This window comes from Colletotrichum abscissum (genome assembly GCF_030869225.1).
Source record: "Colletotrichum abscissum strain IMI 504890 chromosome Unknown Scaffold_11.1, whole genome shotgun sequence".
In the NCBI taxonomy this organism is placed as follows: Eukaryota; Fungi; Ascomycota; class Sordariomycetes; order Glomerellales; family Glomerellaceae; genus Colletotrichum; species Colletotrichum abscissum.
Window position 1 is genome coordinate 967,189 of NW_026849999.1, and position 17,017 is coordinate 984,205.

At 54.2% G+C, this 17,017-nt stretch overlaps 5 protein-coding genes across 5 annotated transcripts; 2 read left to right on the plus strand and 3 right to left on the minus strand.

The window, feature by feature from the left end:
• Positions 1-1,346: 1,346 nt before the first annotated feature.
• On the minus strand, positions 1,347-1,655 carry CABS01_05645 (uncharacterized protein; the record flags this gene model as incomplete). Its single annotated transcript, XM_060539013.1, has 1 exon — positions 1,347-1,655. The coding sequence occupies one exon, from the start codon at positions 1,653-1,655 to the stop codon at positions 1,347-1,349; it is 309 nt and encodes a 102-aa protein (XP_060405275.1).
• Positions 1,656-4,578: 2,923 nt separating this feature from the next.
• On the plus strand, positions 4,579-10,165 carry CABS01_05646 (RasGEF domain-containing protein; the record flags this gene model as incomplete). Its single annotated transcript, XM_060539014.1, has 2 exons — positions 4,579-5,003; positions 5,125-10,165. 2 exons carry the CDS (start codon positions 4,579-4,581, stop codon positions 10,163-10,165), a joined length of 5,466 nt encoding a protein of 1,821 aa, XP_060405276.1.
• Positions 10,166-12,658: 2,493 nt separating this feature from the next.
• Positions 12,659-13,753, minus strand: CABS01_05647 (ribosomal protein S2; the record flags this gene model as incomplete). Its single annotated transcript, XM_060539015.1, has 3 exons — positions 12,659-12,924; positions 13,001-13,449; positions 13,584-13,753. 3 exons carry the CDS (start codon positions 13,751-13,753, stop codon positions 12,659-12,661), a joined length of 885 nt encoding a protein of 294 aa, XP_060405277.1.
• A 416-nt stretch (positions 13,754-14,169) lies between these two features.
• On the plus strand, positions 14,170-15,192 carry CABS01_05648 (ribosomal protein S15; the record flags this gene model as incomplete). The annotated part of the gene is made up of 2 exons (XM_060539016.1): positions 14,170-14,215; positions 14,279-15,192. The coding sequence occupies 2 exons, from the start codon at positions 14,170-14,172 to the stop codon at positions 15,190-15,192; spliced, it is 960 nt and encodes a 319-aa protein (XP_060405278.1).
• A 200-nt stretch (positions 15,193-15,392) lies between these two features.
• Positions 15,393-16,652, minus strand: CABS01_05649 (ATP synthase subunit; the record flags this gene model as incomplete). The annotated part of the gene is made up of 4 exons (XM_060539017.1): positions 15,393-15,476; positions 15,530-16,422; positions 16,473-16,561; positions 16,621-16,652. The coding sequence occupies 4 exons, from the start codon at positions 16,650-16,652 to the stop codon at positions 15,393-15,395; spliced, it is 1,098 nt and encodes a 365-aa protein (XP_060405279.1).
• Positions 16,653-17,017: the final 365 nt, after the last annotated feature.

Genomic DNA, 17,017 nt, shown 5'->3' on the forward strand with positions numbered 1-17,017 from the left:
ATAGGAGGTAGCCGTTGGGAGGTGTGGACTTTGCTACGAAAGTGCGTCAGGTTTGAAGCTTCCAACTGAACTGCACTTGTCATTGACCGAAAACCAGGGAAAAGGTTTGCTAAGCGACCCCGTTGCTGTGCGTCTGCGGGGTATTTCCGTCCCTTCTTTCGGCCTTTCCTTCGTGATGGGTGCCACGAGTATTTTAGATGGCCGACGAGGGTTCGTGCTGTATTCCGAACTCCATTCAGCAGTCCAGGGTATGGAGGGTTAATTAGTGTCCCTTTTTGCCCTGGTTATGGGACTGTTGAGAACTTGAGACGTCACGACACGATGGGTAGATCATTCAGATTTGTCGCATCCTCCACTCTCGTCCTTGCCTCGGTTGTTGAGAGGAGAACAGACAGAGTCTGGCGAAGAGCAAGCTCAACGGTGTGATCTATAAGCATCTCTTGCAGATGCGAGATGCGTGCCAACCTTCCGATGTTCTGTCCTCAAGCAGGGCCTGGTTTTCCATGTGCACACAACCCTGAAAAGGACAATCGGTGTGTTCTTAAAGTCTTCTTCTGAGGCTTCGGTCTCAGGGACCAGAAGAGTCCTGCCAATCGTAGCCAGCAAAGCGGGTTACCATGACTGACAAGGGCTGGGCGAGAAGGTGATTGGGCCGAATGGATTCACGACGGTGCTGCAGCCTGCAGAGAAACAAGTGCAGATGCAGGTGCAGAGCAACAATGGGTGACCTGCGACTACAGCGTATCCGTCAGACGTACGCAGTACGCCAGTCTCCTGTGCAATCTGGCCGGGTGGTTTCCGTTTCTGTATCTGTCCCGTTACCCCCCTCTACGGGGTTGCGACCGAGGGTAACGAGCGTATTGGACTGATCTGAAGGCCGGGGCGGCACGGAGAATCTATCGGTAAGAGCCAACTGTGTCTTTGACACTGCTGTGATCGTCTTGGCCAAAGAGATGGGCCAAGTCGCAAAGCTGTATCCTCACTCCGTGGAGGTGGAAGCACGTTGCCGTGGGGTAGAGAAGCAATTCTGGATTTTTGAGGCATCCGTGCCATGTAGAGAATTGATTGGGACTCGGACGTGCAATGGGTCACGTTGTTCGAGGGATAAGGTCCTTGATGCTCGGATGCGTCGTTTCAATTTCAGTCCCGTTCAATCCCATAATCCCAGAACGTCAATTTGACGGCCCGCGGCAAGCATCGGAGACGAGCGCGAAGGGACCAGGGAGATAACCGGTACCTTTGTCACGGTGCTGAGCCTTCGACACTAGGCGAATGGTGAGAGAGGAGAGAATAAATGGGTAGAAGCGGGAAGACGGAGTGCAGAAGAGGCAACTCTGAGTCTCAGATCAGTGATGGGTGGTTGAACCCCAGTACTCCGTATGCCGGCTGAGGTTGGGGATGGTGCTGGGGTTTGGCGTCCTGGCCTTGTCTATCGCCGCCTCGCTTGGTGATGTCGCCTCTTTTCGCTTCTGGGACTGATATCGGGCGGGATCCAGGAGGTTGGTTGCAGGAAATGACATCAACCGGGGGACGAGGATGCCGAAGCATGGGCCGTTGGCCATTGCGTCGATACTCAGCACAGAGTCGGGGACGCAGTACGGAGTAGGGATGGTAAACGGGTCAACCGCATGCTGAGCAGGGCAAAGCAGTGACATGGCGATGACGGCAAAGAGGGCAGCCGAACTCCGACAATCCAGAAAGCTTGGTGCACTAGGCCTCGGGGCCGGACACTGCGAGGTTGAACTCTGGAGGCTGGAGCTCGAGGCTCACATCGAGGGGAAACGCTCCCTGCATGGACGCTGGGGGCAAGGGAAGAGAAGGCAACGATGCGCGTATGGCGGCTGTGAAAGCTGTCGTCCCGTTTCTTTTTGTCTCGCCATGCTGCGTTGGCCGCGGCCGAAGGGTGCAGGCAAGCTATGAAGCCAAAGCAGGGCGACTCATCTTTCGTCACATGGTGCGGTTGTGGTGAGTCTTTCCTTACTTTGTGAGGCTCTCTCGGCTGGTGATTGGGTCGGCTTGGTCTCGTCTCAAGTTGATCAAGTCCCGTCTCCGTTCCGTGCAGTGGTTGTCTGTAATTCGGATCCGGAATCAGACTGAGCCGCGATAGAGAGCAGCGAGAGGAGAGAATGACTGAAATCAAGGTTGAAGCAACAAGACGGGCATGAATGCTGGAGCGCACAAATCGGCCATCGTGAATGCCAATTGGAAGGCAAGGCAGCCAGTAGGAAGTAACAAGCAGCGGCAGCAGCAGCACTGTAGTCGGCAGGTTCATCGAGGTAACCCCGAGAGGGCAAGGGCGGCGCACCTGAGGTGGACTTTCACAGTTCCATGACACTCGGCCGGGTACATCGAGGATATACACAGGGGTACGTATCTACTGTGGTAGCCACCCTTGCAAACACAAGACCTCGAACTACGGGGCTCTAACCGTGCGCGCGGTACGTCCAGGTCGCGAGCGAAAGAGAGGGAAAAAAAAATCACACAACGGGTGGGCAGTCATCAGTGGCTGGCCCCTCCCCGTTGCCCTCGTTGTCGACCCCTGCTTGGTCTACCTTATAAGTATCTTCCTAGGTACTCTTCTGGATACGTACCGTTAGCTTAGTACAAATACCGGCTAGGTAGTGGTGGATGGCTAGGCCGGACCAGCCACAACACTGGAAAATGGACAAAGTGGGGTGGCGATGAGTGGTTCTTGCCAAAAACACATCAGCCCAATAGGATACGTATCTCTTGCAGGTAGGTATTTTAGCAGCTGCTAGGGGAGATTAGCGCATTGGGCCACCCAAGCAACCACGCGCACCACCTGCTCCTGCATCTTCCAGGTTGCGGTCAGTCAGCATTGCCCATCCAAAATTGTCCTCTCAAGTACGGATACCTCGCACAATAAGGTACCTATCTCAAGCTCATTCTTGCTACCTTACTAGTACGGGCATCTTGCTGTGTCAAGGGAATGAACCTAGAACCCATTCATAGACCTAGAATAGCAGTAAAATACCAAGTTGGCAAACATCTCTGTACGAACACTTCAGGAGCATTCAATAGGGTAAGGTAGACTGATGTGAGGTGAGGTAAGGTGCAATTGACCAACCATGCCCAGCCGGGTTCCCTGTCCTTATTCCTGGCATCCCCTGTCCCTGATCTCCCACCTGACAGAGAGACAGACGGAAGGAACATGAACAGGGGAGTACGTACCGGTACCTTGCGTCGCGGTTCACCTGCACTCAATCAACTCCCGTCCCACGGGCCACCAACTCACTTTGACTGACTGAGTTGAGTGACTGTCTGCCCAGTGCCCATTTCCCGGTTGTGTTCCTCGCTCCCCCATCCATGATCCTGCGTCCTACCATCCTGGTCTTTTGCGGCTTGTCGTTGTTTCTCTGGCCGCTTCCTGGTTGCTGGTGGTTGTTGGTCTGGGCCTGGTCTGGCCTCTTTCCCAAGTCTCCTTCCGCCTTGCTTTCTTCTGTGTTTGTATCCTTCCCTACGTATCTGTACCGTTCCTTCCTCTGCCTGGGTCATTGTGTAAGGTACATACACACCAAGGTACTCTCTCTCGCCTTTCCTTCCTCTATCGTCGTAGTTGTCCATTCCTCCTTCTCTCCACCACTTACTGGCGTGTAATTACCTGCCAGACGGCCACGGAGTACGGAAATACTATCTCAAGTTCCTCATTCCTCCTTTCCGTTCTCGAGACCTCGAGACTTCGAATAATACACTTTGTACGAATAATTCAACAACTCAAGGCAACAGACAATCATAACGAACCAGCGTCCGCTGCACGAGAACGAGCGCATCCTCCGAGTCTCCGGCCTCCTTCCTGCGATTCACAAATCACCAACTCGGCCCTGTGTTTCTGTTTGTGCGTCGAAGCGCATTCGCATTCCACCCTCTCTTCCTCGAGTCTCTCCAAGGTAGCCCGCGACCTGCCCTCGACTCTCCTACTCTCGCACAAGGTCTCAACTTTCGGTAATCTGTGGTCTTGGTCTTGGACTATGCCCGTTGGACGCTTGTGCTTGCCTCTGCGTCTCTGTCTCTATTGAGCGAACCCTGTGAGAGGTGTCTGGTTGCAAAACACTGCCGCCCTCACCACCGCCGCCGCCGCTCGCCATTGCTTCTTTATGGCGTCAAAACGTACGTTCCACTCCCACATGCACACTGAGCTCATCTTTTTTGCCTTTTTTCCTCCGAGCGTCAGACCCGACCCATCGTGCCACCCTGTGAGCTGAGTTGGTCCCTGGATCTCACGGACCCGCGAGGGCCCTTTACGGAATCCAGTATAGCACCACTTGAGTGTCCATGACCTCGTCCCGAGTTTGGTGCCTACCTACGTACCTCACCTCGGGGCTCTGACACACACACAAACAAATGCGCCGCTTCTTAGCCCGTCTCTTGTCTCTTTTACCACTACCCTACTTCCCGCTCCGAGCCTCATTCCTTCCTCCACTGGGCTGCACCCCAATCTAGTCCGACTGCATCTTGTTGTGTCTCGCCAAAAAGCTGACCGAATGCCTTCGCGACCAGTCACCCCAGCGAGCAACACCCGCTGCCCGCAGCTGTAATCGAATACACGCGATACCGGCCATGGAGGCCACCGAATCGCGGTCCTCGCACGATGGACTCGCCTTCAGTGTGCGCTCTCCGCAACGCGACCAGACTCCGCGCAGTCCGCTGAGTCCCAGAAGCCCAATCGCCCCCCGCGACTCGAGATTAGGACGGCCGCCGAAACTTGCAACCGGAGGAAAGGAACCCCAGAGTGCCATGACTGCTGGTTCTGGAGGAAAATGGATAAACAAGATGCGCCAGCCAGGACCCTCAACAAAACCACTATTACCAGCCACAGAGAGGATATCCGAGGAGGAAAGGAATCAGGTCCCGATACGCCGCATGAGAGCTGATAGCTCTGCCGATGACAAGTTTGAAATCGCCCCCGATGGAGGCTCTGCTGGACGTGAAGGACGTCAATTCACCGTTGCCAACGTGGGCAATAACGGTCGGATATATCTGAGGTGGGTTGCTTCCATGACTGCATGCGGTGTTTGTTGATTCAGTACCTCTCACATGGGCGGGAATGCTAAGACCTCACCACAATCTTACTCGGGTTTCCGAAAACGTGCTGACAATAAACAGACCGACGGTTCGTCCTGCCAACCAGAGATACCCTCAGCCAAATTTTGTCTTTCCCATAACGCCACCTGGGACGGCTGGTCTGGATGCCTTGACCGAAAAACAGAGGCAAAAAGACGCAAGCGACCTTCACTTGAGCCAATGGACCGCCACGCCACCAACTCCTGCAACGCCTGCAACGGCTGCCACTCCCCCAACGGCGAGAAACAGTCGCTATTTTTCTGGCCACGCCCCGAGGCCCTCTCAACACAGACGTGCTCATTCCGACTCGACAGCTCATGACGGCGCCACTACGAGCAGGGACTCCGAAGCTGAAGGCTTCAAAATTGTCATCTCCAAGCCGGGCGATGAACGGCGCGCCAAAACTATGGAGGATCTGGATGCGCCTCACATCCCCCTCCTAGACATTGAAATTCCAAACTGGAAATTAGGCAACCCACGATTCACCGCCAGAGGCACTGCCTTCTTCAGAGGATCGAGTTACGCCCCGACAGAAGAGTTTCCCCGCTCCAGTAACGTTTCTTTCCTCCATCGGTCTCAGACCGGCGAACTTACTCCAAGAATACCTGCGTCAATAGCGTCCAAGAAGCCTAGTCCCATCTCGATTCCTCAAATACGCCTGCCGCCCATGGAACCCGCGAGACACAATGGCCCCCTCAGTCCCGCTCCCATGACAACACCTCGGCTGCCTGCAATCCGTTCAACCTACATGTCGACCCATCTGGTCATCGAACCAGCCATGTTCGATGCCCTCACCTTCAAACCGACATGCGACGACAGATCGATAGTGCGATACTCTCCGGCTACGGGTGCAGTGACAGCTGCTACCCCGCCTCGTCTCGTGGCCGAGTTCACCTCTCCAAGCTTTCTCGACTATGAACTCATCTCCGACTTCTTCCTCACGTATCGATCCTTCCTCGAGGCGGGTGATCTGCTGAAGATGGTAATGGCGCGCCTGCGATGGGCCTTGGGCCGAAATGATGAGATTGGAATGGTGGTACGAGTGCGAACTTTCGTCGCCATGCGTCATTGGATCCTGAACTACTTCATGGACGATTTCGTCATCGAATACGGCCTTCGCGTATCGTTTTGCAACCTCTTGAACGACATGGTAGACGAGCTATCAACAGATCCTCGTGGTTGCAAGGTTCAACTCAAGATCTTGGCCGAGTTGAAGAAATGTTGGCGGCGAGTATGTGCTCAGTTCTGGGATGGACCGGAATTCGACCCTTCTCTCGGCGCCAACGTGCCGATCGCTCCTGGCGGAATCGCAGGTCACAGAAACGCCGGCCTAGATCCTTCCTTCTGGGAGAGAGAGGACGCCGTCCCACAGCTGGATGGCCTATTTGCGCCCATTCCCGAGGACAAGGAGCAGACAAGCTTCTACGCTGACGTTTCCCGAGCCGGCCATATCGCTGACTCCCAACCCATCATCAACAGACCTACTACACCAGAGGGCCGCCATGTTCATGAGATCGACAGACGGCTGGCGGCTTCACCTACCAGTATCGCCAGTATGGACATCATCTCCTGCTCCTTCCCGAGTAAGAACTCGAAAGGAACTCAACATGGCAACAACTCCACTTTGGGTGCTCACCCAGTGGCACCCGCCAGCTCGGTCTATTCCACCGCGGGACCAGTGGCAACGACTCCAAGAGCTCTTGTTGGAAAACGTGTACGGGCAGGGCACGGGCACAAGAGAAACGGCAGCCTGACGGACTCGCTTAGAGAACGAGAGCATAGCACCGAGAAGTCGGGTCTACCGGATACCGACTTCCTCATGTCACTGCCTTTCGCTGGCAGCCTGGTTCGAGGAAACCTGATGCCTCCAGGTCAGCCGTATGTTGAAGTTATGTCGCCTAGCCTTGCCGGTGATTTCCAGCGCCATACTACGGTCTTTCAAGTGCCAGGAGAGCAGCGTAGCGCATCAGCTATGTCTGGCCAGGGCATGAAGAAGTTGATCGGCAGTGTCCGACGTGCGCTGAGCACCCGAGGACAGGGCGTTTCTCCCACCCAGGGTAACTTCATCAACATCTCTCCCATAGGCCCGCGCGGGGCTACGACAAACCGGTTGCCGGGAACCGCCATAGTCCCCCAGGCTAGGCGGCAACAAAACGGAATTCGGCCTCCTGTGCGTATAGACCTTCTGGGCGCGGAGGTTGTGGAGGACTTCAAGAAGGCTGTTCGAGAAGACGCAGCCGCCGAGGCCGCGGACGAGGCCGCAAGGCGCGGACATCTGGACCCCACCGCTGCCGCTCTACACAGGGCAGTATCCGAACAAGGTTTCGACTATTCGGCGGTTCCTAAAATTTCATCTTTCGGCAGCATCCCGGAGGATGACGTACTGAGGCCGGTTAGCGACATGGCCATCACTACCGGCAGCAAGTCTATCGTCATCGTAGATGACACAATCCAATTTTCTCTGCCAGCAATGCATGGAGCGTTGCCCGCGACTGAGTCTGTGGAGGCTTTTGCTGACACCTTTCTGCCAGGCGGTGCGGATCCAACGCCGCCAAACACACCACCGGGTCATGCCATGGGCACACCTCGACGGTCGTCCTACTTGCTTAACCAACATGTCGTCAGACCGTCCATCTCGGTAGACCCACTGCCTCCCTTTGTGCCTGACTTGACAACTCTGGGCAATGACCAAAGCACTCGCCCGTCCATGGATATCGATCGTCCTTTGTCGGAGTTCATCGGGCCTTCTTCCAGCCGTCCTACTTTGTCAAGGTCAACGAAAAAGCACATTCGGCAAAAGTCAAGCAGGACAAATAGATCCCTCGACTCAGCCATCGTCCACCGGCGCACTACCTCGTTTGGAAGTACCTTCAACCCGCGCTCAACAGTCAAGAGCTTCGACGCGACCACGTACACTGAAGGCTCCGTCGCTGACGAGGATGAGCCGAGCCCCGTACCTCAGCCGCTCCGGATTCTGAGAAGACGACCAGGTGGAAACCTGCGCGCATTCAACAACGGGGGCGACGGAGATGCCTTGCCCTTGCGTAAGTCACGGTCGGCAGGCTCCCTCACAACCTATTCAGAATCCATGCGAAGCTCCTATTTGCAGAGCCCCAAGCATGATTCTAGTGCGTTCGTTGACGTCGTGTCGAGCGAGTTCTCCCACCGAGGCGATGCCGATAATTTTTCCCTGGGCGCAATGGCCGAGCCATCGGCAAAAAGACAACTCTCGCTCTTCAGCACCCACTCGTCCAAGCCCATCATGCGTCCTTCATTTGAAGCTGAGGCGCAGAAGCTCGCCCAAATTCCCGACGATGAAGATGATGGTGGTGTAGAATCAGCATTGGCCAAGTTGGAAGGCAAGTATGAGAAGAAATCTTTCAAATTGTCCATGGAGCCCACAAATGCTCCTCTCCAAGGTGTCGATACTGCAACGGATCTTGAAGGTGAACCCGCTGAGGCGCAAAAGCAAGAAAAGAGAGGGCATCGTCACTTGCACGTTCTTCCTGTGGACGCCGCCGCCGTAGCCCAACAAGAAGAGGGGTCAGAGCCCCGCTCCAGCTTTCTCGACGTTCCCAACGGACCTCGAACCGATGCGAGTTCTTTCCTATCAGATAACTCGGCAGGCTCGTATTGCTCCATTCCTCTTCTTGAAAGAGGTTTGGCAGACGATGGCCAGAGTAAGGCATCCGCGCGGGAATGGACCAACATGTCTGTTCTTCAAGACCCCGAGGAAGAAATTTCACCAGCAGTGACTCCTCGCCCAATGTTCGAGGGATCATCTCACACATCTTCGTACGAGTTCATCCGGAAGACGGAAAGCCTGGAAAAGATCAAGTCGGGCTATTCCCCGCCGAGCGAGCAGTCATTTTTAGACGACGACAGTGATGGCGAAGACTTTGGTTCTGACCTTTCGTCCGAGCTGTCAGCCGAGATTGTCGAGCCCGAAGAGTTTGCCATGAACCAAACACAACCTCTTCCGGACCGCAATGCTCACCGCAGTGCATCCATTCTGGAGTTCGATCCTCGACCCTTGAGAGAGTCGACCATGGGTCCTTCAGACAGCCGAGAACCTCCGTCGCCACCAATGACGCTTGTCCAAGCTCTCCAGATGTCACCTGAGGCCGTTCTGGTTCCCGAGCTTCACGAACATCAGGTGTATCAGCAAAAGCCCCTACCGCCGACTCCCGACACCACTCCGGGGGCGAACCAGCCCAACTCGCCACTTGACCCTACCGGCACCAGAGAAGCACTGCGCGGGCAGCCAAAGTACTCTGAACGCGAAAGAGAATCGTCCTTAAGATTCTCTGTTCACTTACCGTTCACGCTTGCGTTCGACTCGGAGATTCTAGCTCAACAGTTCACGCTGATCGAAAAGGATGCTCTCAATGAGATTGACTGGAGGGAACTCATCGACATGGGTTGGAAGAATGCTACCAACAACGACTCTCGGTCCTGGGTTGATTTCCTTCGCAACACGGATGCTCATGGCGTTGAGGTTGTCATTGCGCGCTTCAACATCATGGTGAAGTGGGCATGCAGCGAGATCGTGCTGACTCAAAATATTGAGGAAAGAGCACGATGCATCATCAAGTATATCCACATTGCTGCTCACTGCCGCCGATACCGCAACTTTGCGACCATGAGTCAGATCGCCATCGCCCTGACTTCGATGGAAATATCTCGGCTTACAAACACCTGGGCCATGGTACCACCTTACGATATGCAGACTCTGCGGGAGTTGGAAACTCTCATCTCCCCTACCCGCAACTTCTACAACTTGCGTGCCGAGATGGAAGTTGGCTCTGACACAGGCTGCATTCCATTCGTAGGCATCTACACCCACGACCTTCTCTTCAATGCTCAAAGACCCTCGGAGATTGCTAGCTCCCCAACCACTGCACCGCTGGTCAACTTTGAGAGGTGTAGGTACGCCGCGACCATTGTCAAGACACTGTTGAGGCTGCTCGAGGCCAGCACACTCTACGAATTCCAACCGGTTGAGGGTATCACCGAGAGGTGTCTCTGGATGAGTGCTCTAAGCGATGAAGAGATTCGCAAGCACTCTCATCGTCTGGAGTAAGCCAGCTACTGGCATCCTTCATAACGCGTAATTACAAACAAATAAACCTCACGAACGCCAGTACGACCGCTTCGGGTTTGGACCCTCAGAAAACACCCCTGCATCATACGTGCGCCCTGCACGCGACCTTCGCTCACGCCCAAGTCTCCTTTCTCTCACATCATCATACGTGACGAACGCGTATCCCGACTACATCACTAATTCGATGCTCATTTTGGGCATCGTCATTTTTCACGTCGCCCTGCTTTGGTTTCAAAGCAGTGGCCATATACCCTGTACTGATACTTACAATATGACATCACCGGAACCTTGATTAAGGCTCAGCAATTGGAGGGGAGGGGGGAGGAAGAAAGAACAGGCCAGGGATGGCCGAGCATTGCACATAGATAGCGATGGTCTATACCCCTTACTTTGCGTCATTTAAGCGAGCGAGCGACCATATCAACTAGGACAAGGAGTTGAGGGGGAGGACCAAGGGGATCTTTTTAAACGGAAGGGAAAGGACATTTTGGGTGTCCCCGGCTCGAGATTTTCTCGGGCAACGTTCAATACCCCTTTTGCATGTTGGACTTTGACTCAAGGAGGCGAGTCGATTAAACAAACATATTCAGATTCTTCAAAACCTTGTGCACCCATCTTTGACTCTGATATGATGTCTATGCATGCGTACGTGAGAACAGAAACTTCGGTGTGAAGTACCTTGAGCAACACCTTGCTGGCTTCGAAAGGGCTAAGCTAACCGACACAACACTTCTAGAAACCTTACCCAACAGAAAGTGGGCCGGATCCGCGACTTGCTGCCGGTATGTCATGTACCTCCGGTGATGAGGGAGGGCAGTAGGACGGCCACCCGCCACTATGCGCTTGTTTTAATCTTGACAACTGAAATCAGTTTTGAGAGAGATAGTGGCCGCTGCCCTTCTCGTGGCTCACTTGGTGTGTGTTTGCTGGTATCTGTCCCTCGATAATCCCAATCAGGCTTTTCAAGAAGTGGACAATCATTGAGCGAGCTCATCCATTTGATTTCGGTCCAAGTAGTTAGTGGATAGGTTTGATAAGGTATAATAGGGTATAGCGCATATTATAACTCCTAAGTCGTGTCTTCTTTCACGTCCTAGCGGATCGGCTGCGGTACCTTGAGTACCATTCCACGTTCTGAGTGCTCCAGAAGGGTGGTGTAGCAAAGTTTGGACTGACGTCTTGACCGAGACGAATGTGAATCTTCTAATCTTAATTGGGAGATATCCAGGTAAGTTAGATTAGGGATTGATAAGTGTAAAAGTTGAACAACACCGAGTAATACAGACGGTAGTCTTTGCCAGAGTTCTTAAATTTCATATCCAAGGTAAGAATGCGAGAATCCGGTGCGAAACTCTTCTCCGTTCTCTGGCTTCTGCATAGCAGATGAATCGGTCACTTATGGGAAAGTGATTTTTCAGATTTCCCAACTGACTCAAGGGTTTCACTGCTCGAATGGTATACATTGATGGATCAATGTGTAACGAAGTCCTCGCACTTCACCGGCTTTTTTTGAGCCGGCTGTTCAGTACCAGCCAAATTTGTGTTGCTCACCTTCTCTTTCTCACTTCTAGTTTGGACCCTTTCAGTAAAGAAGAGACAAAGGCAGGTAAATTACTGACAGCTGACCAGTGTCGCGTCATTGGGTAACTTTCTCTCCTCGTTTTTGTCTGAGATTGGCTTCTGTCAATGATCCCACTTTGCTGGTGGAGGAACGATGAATAAAAGAGCTGAACGCAACCTTGATTATGCGGCGGCTGGATCGAGTATGATCAGAGGATCTGGTTGTACCAGGATCTCGCTTCTATGGCTGATTGACCGCAACATTGAAGAAGTTGGACGGCTATGGCAATCCATGCTTCGGACAGGTATGGCGGAGGACAGCAGGAGCGGAAGGCACTTGGAAGACAACGATCCCTTAAAAGAATAAATAAGGCATGTCACTGGGTTAGGAAGATAGGGGCGGCAAGGAGCAAGGCCAAGTCACGAAGACGCAAGGTGAATCAAAGGTTGAGGGACCAACGGGGTTGTGGTATTTCAAGTCCTCAAACATTTCATGATTTTTTCGACCAGAAGCTTTCAACGGAAAGCAAGCAAAAGAAGAGCGGGATAACGATTAAGTCCACCCCTTTTGGCCACACAGGGCTTTCCCTCTCCCCAAAACGACATCACAAACAATTGGTGGTTTGCCGACTATTTCACAATGTTTTTTTGGTTCGAGTATCTTTCCCTCATTAGTGCAGACCAAGTTGACCCTTTCCTTTTTTGCCCCCAAGATTGCTACCAGCGATCATAAAAGAAAAAAACTCCGCCAGAGTCTTTTATCTACCATTCCATGACCATTTGCTGTTCCGCCGTTTTGTGGATATCTTTCGCACACCGTGCTTCGATGACCGGTGCGTTTGTAGGTTGATGTGTTTGGGGGAATCCTCTCGTTTTGTATGTCATGCCGACAACTGAATGACAAAAGGGAGTTTACCAGGAAGACTCCTTGGGGGCAGCAGCGGCAGCGTCGCCGGCAGCGGCCCAGTCACCGGTGGGAGCGGCGCCAGCGGCAGCCCACTCATCACCAGCACCGTCCCAGTTGGCACCAGCCTGAGCACCGGTGAAGCCGGGAGCCTGGGCGTCCCAGTCGCCGGTGGCGGGGAAGCCGGACTCAATGGCGGCAACGCCCTCCTCCTCAACGCCGGGGAGCTTCTCCTCCTCGACCTTCTCCTCGGCCTCAGCCTCGGGGTCGCGGTCTATTTGATGTGTTAGTTCTCACTTGTTCCACATCTCCCGTGCAGAGCATGCTTATAGGGAGGGGATTCCACATACAGAAGTACAGATCGACCATGGTGTCCCAGGGGGTCTCGCGGTTGTAGATGGTGCCGCGGAGGCGGAGGACCTCACGGGCGAGCATCCACCAGACGAGACCGATGGAGTGACGACCCTTGTTGTTGGTGGGGATGGCAACGTCGACGTACTCGGTGGGGGAGTCGGTGTCGCAGAGGGCGATGACGGGGATGTTGACGTAGGAAGCCTCCTTAATGGCCTGGGCATCGGTACGGGGGTCGGTGACGATGATGAGGCGGGGCTCCTTGAAAGAGCGGGTGATGTAGTTGGTGAAGGAACCGGGGGTGAAGCGACCGGCAATGGCGACGGCGCCGGTGTGGGCGGCGAACTTGAGGACGGCACGCTGACCGTAGGGACGGGCAGAGATGACGCAAATGTCAGCTGGGTTGTCGACGGCGGCGATGATGCGGGCGGCGAGGACAATCTTCTCCCTGGAGGCGCAAAAAGTCAGCGATTTTTGCGCTGGCGCAAATTGAGGAGCGCGACAGAGGTTTCCTTGGTGATTTCTTGTTCTCGAAATTCCCCAAGAGGAAAAACTCTCCAACGCATCGCTTTCTTTGCTTACCAGGTCTTGCCAACGTTGATCACGTTGACACCGTCGGCACGGGTCTTCCACAGGTAGGGCTCCATGTGAACCTGGAGGTTCTTGCTTCCCAGGTGGGCTTGAGCTGCAAGCAGCATCTCAATGTCCTGGGAAGTGGCATTGAAGATCGAGGGGAGGTTAGCGGGAGCCATCTTGGGCGATTTCGGTCTTTCTTCCACGGGGAGACGGTGTCGAACGGTGGTGGTGCGGAAAGGGAAGAAAGTCAAGATTTCGCGATCCTCGAAAAAAGTTCGCCCAGTTGTGCGTCTCGAATTCGTGGGTGAGTGGGCAGCTCCTGCCTCTAGCAAAGCCCTCGCTAGGCCCTTGTGGTCCAAGCGTCTCCAAGTCCCGCCAGAGTACGTACCTAACGAGACTTCGGGATCACGTGATGCCTAAGAAAGCCGCTAGTACTCTCTGGGAAGCGCCTCCACTCCCAGGGGATGTGCAGCGGAGGACGAACGGGCCGGACGCCATTGGAGTGCTGCTCTCCAGATATGGGACCAGAGTCTAGGAAATTTTATGGTTCCCATTGTCGATGATCGCGCGTTGAAGGGAAACTGCTGTCGCCATGCCTCCCAGATTACAGAGCCTGCAACGGCTAGGCACCGCTAGCTGTAAGCTTCAGGCTTATTCTAGGGGATACAAGAAGCAATTAAAAAGCTAATTGACTGTGATAGTGTGCCTACGCCCAGCTATTAGACCGACCCCGAGCTTCCTCCCCGTCATCCAGACCGCGAATCTTTCCCAGCGCGAGAAGAAGCGCAAAGCGAAGCAGGACCCGTATAAACACCAACAGGCGCTACAACGCAAGGCTGCCAACCAGAAGAGACAGAGCGAGATCCAGGCGGAAAAGGATGCGAGCTGGGGCGACCAGATCCACGGCATTCCGACTCCTTTCGTGGAGTCGTTCGACTCGGCCGGCCAAGCGCCCACAACGAAGCCCGTCAAGGACGACAATGGAAACATCATCTCCGATCCTCGCCCTCTGCCAACTTCGCCGGGGCTTCTGAACCACCTCGTCGACGAGAAGGAGCTCCAAGCAGTGATAGACAAGGCCTACATTTTGACGAAACCTGTTAAGTCGGAAATCAGGGAGCTGGCAGACCCTGCTATGGAGGCATTGGCGGACCAGAAGCATGAGCTGGTTCACGCCAAGGCAGTAGAGGCTCTGAAGCGTATTCTGTCTATGGACAATGCCAACTCGAAGATCCTTCTCCACACCAACATCAAGAGATGTGTCGAGGAGTTTGGCCGACACAACACCGACAAGTTTCTGACGAAGAAGCCCAAGTCTGCTCTCGTGGATCCCAAGGCCCCCAAGCCGCCAATTCGGGGCGGCCCCGACACTGGCAGCTCGGAGGTGCAGGTTGCCATTCTGACCGCCAAGATCAGGAAGCTCTCGCACGAGCTGTCACAGAACCGTGGTTACAAGGACAAGCACAACAAGAGGAACTTGAGGGTCCTGTGCCACAGGCGGCAAAAGCTCCTCAAGTACATGGAGCGCAGTGAGAGGGGAAGCGGGCGGTGGACGCATCTGCTCGAGAAGCTGGGTCTGTCACCAGCGACCTACAAGGAGCAGATCAGCTTCTAGGGTGGGCTAGAAGCGGGAAAGGGTAGGCACGTGTAAAACTCAGACTTGTAATTGTCCTCTATGTACACTATAGCGATCGGTAAAGATGCTGATCTCCACGTCATGAACTTGACCTACCTCCTTGCGCCATTGTGACCTGCCATTAAACGATGAAACTGGTATTCTACAAACTAACAGAACAGGACTGCCAAACATTAAACTCAGAACACGCTGATGTAGTTGCCGATCCGGTCTTTCTGGTTCTGGGCTATGCACTCTGCAATCCAGGTGATGTTACGAATTTCCTGCTTGTCATTAGCTTCGCCCAGCTCACGTTCAGGGGTCTGGTGGTTATTACCTGCTCACGAAGTCTCACCCACGCGTACACAATAGCGAAAGTAAACTGCTGAGTGAATGCGCTCTTGGAGATCTCCATCTCCTTTTGGTAAAACATATCCTCCAGGCTCTTGCCGTCGGAGCTTGAGCCACCGCCCTGGTTACCCGGGCCAGACGGGCCGCCGCCGAGACCAGCTGCCTCGAAGAAGCTCTTGTAGTCACCGACACCGTCAACCGCAAGACGAACGCCCTCAAAGTCTTCCGCTCTAGAGAGCATGAGGGTTCCCTCCGGGTACAGCTTACCAAAGCTGGGGTACAACTTTTTGCGGTCATTCTTGTTGAGCTCGGTGCCGAAGGAGTTAAGCGTAATATTGATCGCCCGGCGGTCGGCCTCAAACTCCAGGATCTCCGACATGACCTCAGCTGTCGGCGAGCCTGCCATATCAGGATGAGTGTTGACAAAGTTGTGGAAGTCCTCCAAGTAGTTCTTGTACAGCGTGTTTCGGACAATCTCGATATTGAGCTCGTCGAGATCCTGGTGGCTAAGACTGCCCTTGAAGTAGGCGGCAAGCGGGGTCTCGATCAAAACACTGTTGTAAAGCTCCTCGATATTCGTCGCAACGCACAGGACTGGCATCGTCTCAAACCAGCCGAGGGGATGGCATCTCTCGAGAAGCTCGCGGGTGTCTCGTTCGTGAAGGGTGCCGGTGATCAACAGAGCAACGTTGTCGATCATGTAACCGTAGGTGAGGTAGTCCATGAACTGTGCAAGAGAGCCGACAGCGTTGGCGCGGACATAGCGGAACTCGGAGACAAGTTTGTCGGTCGTCTTCGCGGCGAGAGCTGACGTCGAGGGGTTGGGAGGGAGGTTGCCGAGGAAGTCGCCGTACGCAGGGCCGAGTTGCAACTTGAGATCTGGGTCCGTATTAGATGTGCATCGCACAGGGGCATATAGAAACACTCACCATCGATGGTCTCGCACTGCGTCAGGTTGGCATAGTTGGAGCCGGTAAGAAGGCCGTTCCTGTATCCACGGACGATACCCTCAATGTAACTGCACCATGTTAGCCACAGCCCATGAGCCCTATCATCCATCATAAACCCAATACTCACCCACTGTTGACGTTGAAGAATAGGCCCTCCATCTTGGCTGTGTTGTGGTTTGTTTGGTTCGAAGGCGACTGGAGGTGGTGACGCCGGTCTGGTGGAGGCGCAAACGGAGACAGCTGTGGTCGTTGACTTTAGAACGCTCGCTCTCACTCACTGCCAAACCAAATTACTGCACGGCAGCTGCAAGGTCCCAGCAAGGCCGACCAAGTCCACCTTCCCTTACCTAAGGCATTACGAGTTGTAGCAGCGCACAGGCCACCGGAGGCGGCTTCTCTCGGCGAAATAGAATTTACGCGCTCCGGGCCATCCCACTTGCCAATTGGTGTGTGGGGTGGGACCCGCCCAAAGGCTCTGCAGCCATCGAAAAAAAATTGGTGGAGCTTGGTTTGGTTCAGAAAAA